Here is an 8,983-nt window from a genome sequence, read left to right on the forward strand (position 1 = left end):
AGTGGGATGCTATTTCCATCTAGCATTTCATTACTGTTTTATCAGAAATGTACTTTACTTGAATACAAATGGTTGGATAAAAACAAGGTTATTGGCTGACTTGATTTTCTATCAGCTGAAAACTCTTGAAGAAATGTTTATATAAAAAACAATTAGAGAAAACAATGAGCCATGTATGCACAGTGTACACATTAGTTGTGTCTGGGTAATAGTGTAAGCTAAGCATAGCATTATAATCAGTGGAGGGTAAACGCAAGTAAATGCAGTTTACACATCTTTTTCATTTTGCATGAGCATTTACGCATCTTTTGTGGGAAAATGTATTGAAGTATATGGGGAGCTTTACTTTATTCTCTGTTAACAGCAATCAGCGTTTACCCAACACCCACCACTTTTTTACCACTACATCATGGATTATAACACAACCTGTCTCTCATGGTATTAACTCTGTGTTGGCAGACTCACTGGTTGTAAACTCACAGACACATCCTGTGAAGTTTTGGCCTCAGTTCTCAGCTCAAACTCCTCATATCTGAGAGAGCTGGATCTGAGTAACAATGACCTGAAGGATTCAGGAGTGAAGCTGCTCTCTGCTGGACTGGGGAATCCCCACTGTAAACTGGAGACTCTCAGGTCAGTGTCGTGTCTTTGGCTATGCCGGATTAAGTGATATGACATGCTACTCTATAAAATCCTTTCTCTGCAATTAACCTGTTGGGGATAGGGGGCAGTATTTACACGGCCGGATAAAAAACGTACCCGATTTAATCTGATTACTACTCCTGCCCAGTAACTAGAATATGCATATAATTATTGGCTTTGGATAGAAAACACCCTAAAGTTTCTAAAACTGTTTGAATGGTGTCTGTGAGTATAACAGAACTCATATGGCAGGCAAAAACCTGAGAAGATTCCTTACAGGAAGAGCCTGTCTGACAAGTTCTTGTTCATCTTGGCTCTTTTTATTGAAGACTGAGGATCTTTGCTGTAACGTGACACTTCCTACGGCTCCCATAGGCTCTCAGAACCCGGGAAAAAGCTGAATGATATCGAGGCAGCCCCTGCCTGAAACACATTAGCGCTTTTGGATAGTGGCCTGTCAGAGGACCATCAGACTGGGGCTCGTGCACGAGGGCACGAGATGTTTTTATTTTCTCTCTCTTTGAACGAAAACCACCACTCCCGGTCGGAATATTATCGCTTTTTTACGAGAAAAATTGCATAAAAATTGATTTTAAACAGCGGTTGACATGCTTCGAAGTACGGTAATGGAATATTTAGAATTTTTTTGTCACGAATGCGTCGTGCTCGTCACCCTTCTATACCATTCGCATAGTGTCTTGAACGCATGAACAAAACGCCGCTATTTGGATATAACTATGGATTATTTGGGACCAAACCAACATTTGTTATTGAAGTAGAAGTCCTGGGAGTGCATTCTGACGAAGACAGCAAAGGTAGTAACATTTTTCTTATAGTAAATCTGACTTTGGTGAGGGCTAAACTTGCTGGGTGTCTAAATAGCTAGCCCTGTGATGCCGGGCTATCTACTGAGAATATTGCAAAATGTGCTTTCACCGAAAAGCTATTTTAAAATTGGACATAGCGAGTGCATAGAGGAGTTCTGTATCTATAATTCTTAAAATAATTGTTATGTTTTTTGTGAACGTTTATCGTGAGTAATTTAGTAAATTCACCGGAAGTGTTCGGTGGGAATGCTAGTCACATGCTAGTCACATGCTAATGTAAAAAGCTGGTTTTTGATATAAATATGAACTTGATTGAACAAAACATGCATGTATTGTATAACATAATGTCCTAGGAGTGTCTAAATATTCCATTACCGTACTTCGAAGCATGTCAACCGTTGTTTAAAATCAATTTTTATGCTATTTTTCTCGTAAAAAAGCAATAATATTCCGACCGGGAGTCGTTTTATCCGTTCAAAGACGAAAGAATAAAAACATGGGGTCGTCTCGTGCACGAGCCTCAGTCTGATGGCCCTCTGATAGAGCACTTACCAAAGGCGATAATGTGTTTCAGCCAGGGCTTGGAATTACGTCATTCAGCTTTTTCCCGGGTTCTGAGAGCCTATGGGAGCCGTAGGAAGTGTCACGTCATGCCAGAGATCCCCTGTTTTTGTTAGAGATGATCAATAAGGCCATGAAATGGTCAGAGAGAGCGCTTCCTGTTTGGAATCTTCTCAGGTTTTGGCCTGCCAAATGAGTTCTGTTATACTCACAGACACCATTTAAACAGTTTTAGAAACTTTGGAGTGTTTTCTATCCAAAGCTAATAATTATATGCATATTCTAGTTTCTGGGCAGGAGTAATAATCAGATTAAATCGGGTACGTTTTTTGTCCGGCCGTGAAAATACTGCCCCCTATCCATAACAAGTTAAGTACCAACGCATATTTTCAACTGGTTCTATTACCGAAATATGGTTCCTTTCCCCCCACTTGTTTGATGTTCCCAGACTCTCTATGTTTAACAAAGGCTATTCAAGAGTCCTTCAGTAGAGTCAGAGAGAGAGGGAAGGGAGAAAGGTATTTATGGGGGGGTCATAAACCTTACCCACAGGCCAACGTCATGACATCAGTGTTCCTGTGTTTGGTCATTAAGAGATAACTGTTCACCAGATCTGAGTGTTAACAAACTCAGTATTATACTCAATGCAATGTAAATTTGATACCTCAGTATATGTAGACTGTGCTTAAACTCTACAGTTTTAAAGGTCCAATGCAGCCATTTTTATCTCAATAGATCGAATCCCTGAGCTGACAAGGTAAAAATCTGTCATTCTGCCCCTGAACAAGGCAGTAAACCCACTGTTCCTATGCCGTCATTGTAAATAAGAATTTGTTCTTAACTAACTTACCTAGTTAAACACAGGTTAAATAAAAATAAATAAATACAAATCTCTGGGTAAGAAGTACCTTACTGTGATTGTTTTCAATTTAAATTGTAAAAATAAACAAAAAATAGCAAAGAGCAATTTCTCAAGGAATAATTTAGCTAGGACTGTCTGGGAGTGGTCTGAGTGGGGAGGGAAAAACTGAAAACTAGCTGTTATTGGCAGAGACGTTTGGAAGAAAATGTATTCATTATCATTACTCTGGTGTTATTTGTTATTTGCATAACATCATCTGATTGGCCATATGCTAATGAGGGCCAGTGGGCACCTCTCTGATATGTTTCTTGTAATATGAAACCATGTCAAGTTAGCAGTAAACATGCCTTTATTAAGTTAAACCGTTCATTGTGATTGTTCTTACGTATAGACAAACTAGATTACATGACAATTACAATATTTTATATGAATGAGAGATTGCTTGTAGAGAGAATGCATTTTAAAGGCCCAATGCAGTCAAAAACATGATTTACCTGTATTTCCTATATATTTCCACACTATGAGGTTGGAATGAAATGATGAAATTGTTAAAATTATGATAACGCCCTTTTAGTGTAAGAGTTGTTTTGGTGGGATGAAAACAGGGGATCCAAAAACGTTCACCTCTATCTTTTTTTGTTACTTGTTAAATTAAATCTATTTCTCAGAGCAACTGTATTAGTATAAAATAATGTCATTTGTAAAACAAATATGTAGCATACAATATACACTATCTATACAAAAGTATATGGACACAACTTCAAATTAGTGGATTTGGCTTTTACAGCCACACCCGTTGCTGACAGGTGTATAAAATCGAACACACTGCCATGCAATCTCCATAAAGAAACATTGGCAGTAGAATGGCCTTACTGAAGAACTCAGTGACTTTCAACGTGGCACCGTCATAGGATGCCACCTTTCCAACAAGTCAGTTCGTCAAATTTCTACCCTGCGAAAGCTGCCCCGGTCAACTGTAAGTGCTGTTATTGTGAAGTGGAAATGTCTAGATGCAACAATGACTCAAAGTGGTAGGCCACACAAGCTCACAGAACGTAACTGCCGAATGCTGAAGTGCATAGCGTGTAAAAATCGTCTGTCCTCGGTTGCAACACTCACTACCAGGTTCCAAACTGCCTCTGGAAGGAACGTCAGCACAATAACTGTTTGTCAGGAGCTTTATGAAATGGGTTTCCATGGCCAAGCAGCCGCACACAAGCCTAAGATCATCATGCACAATGCCACGTGTTGGCTGGAGTGGTGTAAAGCTCGCCAGCATTGGACTGGTTTTGGTGGTTGCCAGGAGAATGCTACCCGCCCCGAATGGACAATGACATCTGTAAAGTTTGATGGAAGTGGAACAATGGTCTGGGACTGTTTTTCATGTTTGAGGCTAGACCCTTAGTTCCAGTGAAGGGAAATCTTAATGCTGAAGTATACAATGACATTCTAGACGATTCTGTGCTTCCAACTTTGTGGCAACAGTTTGGGGAAGGCCCTTTCCTGTTTCAGCATGACAATGCCCCCGTGCACACAGAAATAGTTTGTCAAGATCGGTGTGGAAGAACTTGACTGGCCTGCACAGAACTCTGACATCAACCCCATCGACCACCTTTGGGATGAATTGGAACGCCGACTGCGAGCCAGGCCTAATCACCCATCATCAGTGCCCGACCTACCTAATGCTCTTGTGACTGAATGGAAGCAAGTCCCTGCAGCAATGTTCCAACATCTAGTGGAAAGCCTTCCCAGAAGAGTGGAGGCTGTTATAGCAGCAAGGGGGGGGGGCACTCCATATTATTTCCCATGCTTTGGAATGAGATGTTTGACGAGCAGGTGTCCACATACTTTTGGTCATGTAGTTTATGGAGTTCAGTATTTGTATGTTTTTTATTTTATAGTATTTTTTACTCATCTTTATTAATAATTCACGACCCCACTGAATATAAATATATACAGCTACCAATCTCTCTATTCACTGCCAAATAGTTGCAGTGTGATTAATATCATGTTAAACTCTTTACAGGTTGTCACTCTGTGGAGTCACAGAGGAAGGCTGTGCTTCTCTGGTCTCAGCTCTGAGGTCAAACCCCTCACACCTGAGAGAGCTGGACCTGAGTAACAATGACCTGAAGGATTCAGGAGTGAAGCTGCTCTCTGCTGGACTGGGGAATCCCCACTGTAAACTGGAGACTCTGAGGTCAGTATTCCTGTAGTTGGTCAACAAGTGATAACTTTTCACCAGATCCACATGTTAACAAAGGGCCTAAATACACAATACAATGACAATTTGATACCTCACCATCTGACCTTTGACTGACAGTATATGGAGCCATACATTATGCAGTATAGTATATGGAGCCATACATTATGCAGTATATGAAGCCATACATTATATAGTATATGGAGCCATACATTATGCAGTATATGAAGCCATACATTATATAGTATATGAAGCCATACATTATGTAGTATATGAAGCCATACATTATATAGCATATGGAGCCATACATTATGCAGTATAGTATATAGAGCCATACATTATGCAGTATAGTATATGGAGCCATACAGTATGCAGTATAGTATATGGAGCCATACATTATGCAGTATAGTATATGTAGCAAAACATTATGCAGTAAAGTATATGGAGCCATACATTATGCAGTATAGTATATGGAGCCATACATTATGCAGTATAGTATATGGAACCATACATTATGCAGTATAGTATATGGAGCCATACATTATACAGTATAGTATATGAAGCCATACATTATATAGTATATGAAGCCATACATTATACAGTAGATTATATGAAGCCATACATTATATAGTATATGGAGCCATACATTATACAGTAGAGTATATGAAGCCATACATTATATAGTATATGAAGCCATACATTATGCAGTATAGTATATGGAGCCATGCATTATGCAGTATAATATATGAAGCCATACATTATATAGTATATGAAGCCATACATTATATAGTATATGGAGCCATACATTATGCAGTATAGTATATGGAGCCATACATTATGCAGTAGAGTATATGGAGCCATACATTATGTAGTATAGTATATGGAGCCATACATAATACAGTATAATATATGGAGCCATACATTATACAATATAGTATATGGAGCCATACATGTTATACTATATGGAGCCATACATTATACAGTATATTATATGGAGCCATACATTATATAGTATATGGAGCCATACATTATACAGTATAGTATATGTAGCCATACATTATATAGTGTATGGAGCCAGACATTATACAGTATAGTATATGGAGCCATACATTATATAGTATATGGAGACATACATTATACAGTATAGTATATGGAGCCATACATTAAGCGGTATAGTATATGGAGCCATACGTTATACAGTGTATGGAGCCATACATTATACAGTATAGTATATGAAGCCATTTACTTTTTGAAAATGTGTAAAATTTTCTCAAGCTCTACATAAGATATTGTGAAGATCAATCCATGTACAGATGGATTTGGCAGGGGACAGGAAACTATTTCTGAAAGTTGCAAAATATACAGTATACAGCTGCCACTCTTTCTTTTCAAAATAATTGTACTCTTTGCAGGCTGTCAGGCTGTTTAGTTACAGAGGAAGGCTGTGCTTCTCTGGTCTCAGCTCTGAGGTCAAACCCCTCACACCTGAGAGAGCTGGACCTGAGCTACAATCACCCAGGAGACTCAGGAGTCAGACTGCTCTCTGCTGGACTGGAGGATCCACACTGCAGACTGGAGAAACTCAAGTATGTACATGTGTCGATCTGTTGATGAGTGACATACTGTAAGACATTTTTCTGCGTTTGGGTTTGTTATGATAATTGATAGTTAACAGGTTAGGTATCAGAATTGATAGTTAACAGGTTAGGTATCATAATTGATAGTTATCAGGTTAGGTATCATAATTGATAGTTATCAGGTTAGGTATCATAATTGATAGTTAACAGGTTAGGTATCATAATTGATAGTTATCAGGTTAGGTATCATAATTGATAGTTAACAGGTTAGGTATCATAATTTATAGTTATCAGGTTAGGAATCATAATTGATAGTTATCAGGTTAGGTATCATAATTGATAGTTATCAGGTTAGGTATCATAATTGATAGTTATCAGGTTAGGTATCATAATTGATAGTTATCAGGTTAGGTATCATAATTGATAGTTATCAGGTTAGGTATCATAATTGATAGTTATCAGGTTAGGTATCATAATTGATAGTTATCAGGTTAGGTATCATAATTGATAGTTATCAGGTTAGGTATCATAATTGATAGTTAACAGGTTAGGTTTCATAATTGATAGTTAACAGGTTAGGTTTCATAATTGATAGTTATCAGGTAAGGTTTTGAATGTTCATTTAAATGTACTTTAAACCTGACATTTTACTTACCACCACATGGAAAATGTGATATGCTGAGAGAGAGAGAGAGAGAGAGAGAGAGAGAGAGAGAGAGAGAGAGAGAGAGAGAGAGAGAGAGAGAGAGAGAGAGTACATTTACTGTCTGTTCTCCTGCTCCCCTTCCAGTGTGAAACCTGATGGAGTGTTAACAATCAAACCATGGCTTAGAAAATGTGAGTGTTGACTAATGTTCAGAATTATCCTGTTATTACTCAGTCTAATTTCAAGTTGATTCAAAGAAAAATCATTTTTCAGAGCTTGTTAAGTGATCTATGTATGTGTGGTTACACTAATTAGACTGGCTCCATTTACTATATAATGTATGGCTCCATATACTATACTGTATAATATATGGCTTCATCTAGATAACCATCTTAGATAACCTTTCCTTTGTCTTTTAATACCTAGAAACATTAACATTCTGATGTAGTATGAAGATGATTTGTGATATACCTGGTTTCATCCATCAGATGTCTGTGATCTCACACTGGACCCAAACACAGTAAACAGACTCCTCTCTCTGTCTGAGGAGAACAGAAAGGTGACATGTAGGAGAGAGGAGCAGCCGTATCCTGATCACCCAGAGAGATTTGAGGACTGTGAACAGGTGCTGTGTAGAGAGGGTCTGACTGGGCGCTGTTACTGGGAGGCAGAGTGGAGTGGGAGAGGGGCTTACATAGGAGTGACATATAAAGGAATCAGCAGGAGAGGAGGGGTTAATGACTGTTGTCTTGGATACAATGACAAGTCCTGGAGTCTGGACTGCTCTGACAACAGTTACACGGTTTGGCACAATAATAATCCCACTACCATAGACGTCCCCTCCTCCAGCTCCCACAGAGTAGGAGTGTATCTGGACTGGCCAGCCGGCACTCTGTCCTTCTTTAGAGCCTCCTCTGACACACTGACCCACCTGATCACATTCACCTCCACATTCACTGAGCCCCTCTATCCAGGGTTTAGGCTTTGGTATGACACCTCAGTGTCTCTGTCAAACACAATGTGATGTTTCACTCTAATCAGGGTCATGTTCAGTAAGACACACTGGAGCAACAATGTGGAATATCTCTTTAGTCATGAGATAAAATGTTATTATTATATCTAAATATTCATGATTATACACCACCTAAGTTAATAGTCATTAATAGAATGAATCACCACACTGTGTTGTAAAAACTGGTTTCATTTACACATCACTGATCTGGTTGTTATTGGGCTTCTTGGTGTTTGTAAATATTGTAGAATATTTATTTGTCACATTCTTAACACAACAATCTGGTTTCTGTATGAACTCAATTCAACTGAATGAAATGATGTGACTGATGTGACTAATAAAGGTTCATCAACCAGATGGAAGAAGAGAGGTGTAAATGTTTTAATATTGATCACAATATGACAGTACAGTAATAGATGGAAGAAGAGAGGTGGAAATGTTTTAATACTGATCACAATATGACAGTACAGGAATAGATGGAAGAAGAGAGGTGGAAATGTTTTAATACTGATCACAATATGACAGTACAGTAATAGATAGAAGAAGAGAGGTGGAAATGTTTTAATACTGATCACAATATGGCAGTACAGTAATAGATGGAAGAAGAGAGGTGGAAATGTTTTAATATTGATCACAATATGGCAGTACAGTAA

The 8,983-nt window shown here is 38.5% G+C and overlaps 1 protein-coding gene across 1 annotated transcript; it reads left to right on the plus strand.

Annotated features, from left to right (window-relative positions):
• The first annotated feature begins 4,123 nt into the window (after positions 1-4,123).
• On the plus strand, positions 4,124-8,983 carry LOC115186431 (stonustoxin subunit beta-like). Its single transcript, XM_029746061.1, has 4 exons — positions 4,124-4,258; positions 6,446-6,681; positions 7,463-7,509; positions 7,807-8,983. Exons 1-4 carry the CDS (start codon positions 4,124-4,126, stop codon positions 8,340-8,342), a joined length of 954 nt encoding a protein of 317 aa, XP_029601921.1. The 3' UTR covers positions 8,343-8,983.

Source organism: Salmo trutta, unplaced genomic scaffold (assembly GCF_901001165.1).
Source record: "Salmo trutta unplaced genomic scaffold, fSalTru1.1, whole genome shotgun sequence".
In the NCBI taxonomy this organism is placed as follows: domain Eukaryota; kingdom Metazoa; phylum Chordata; class Actinopteri; order Salmoniformes; family Salmonidae; genus Salmo; species Salmo trutta.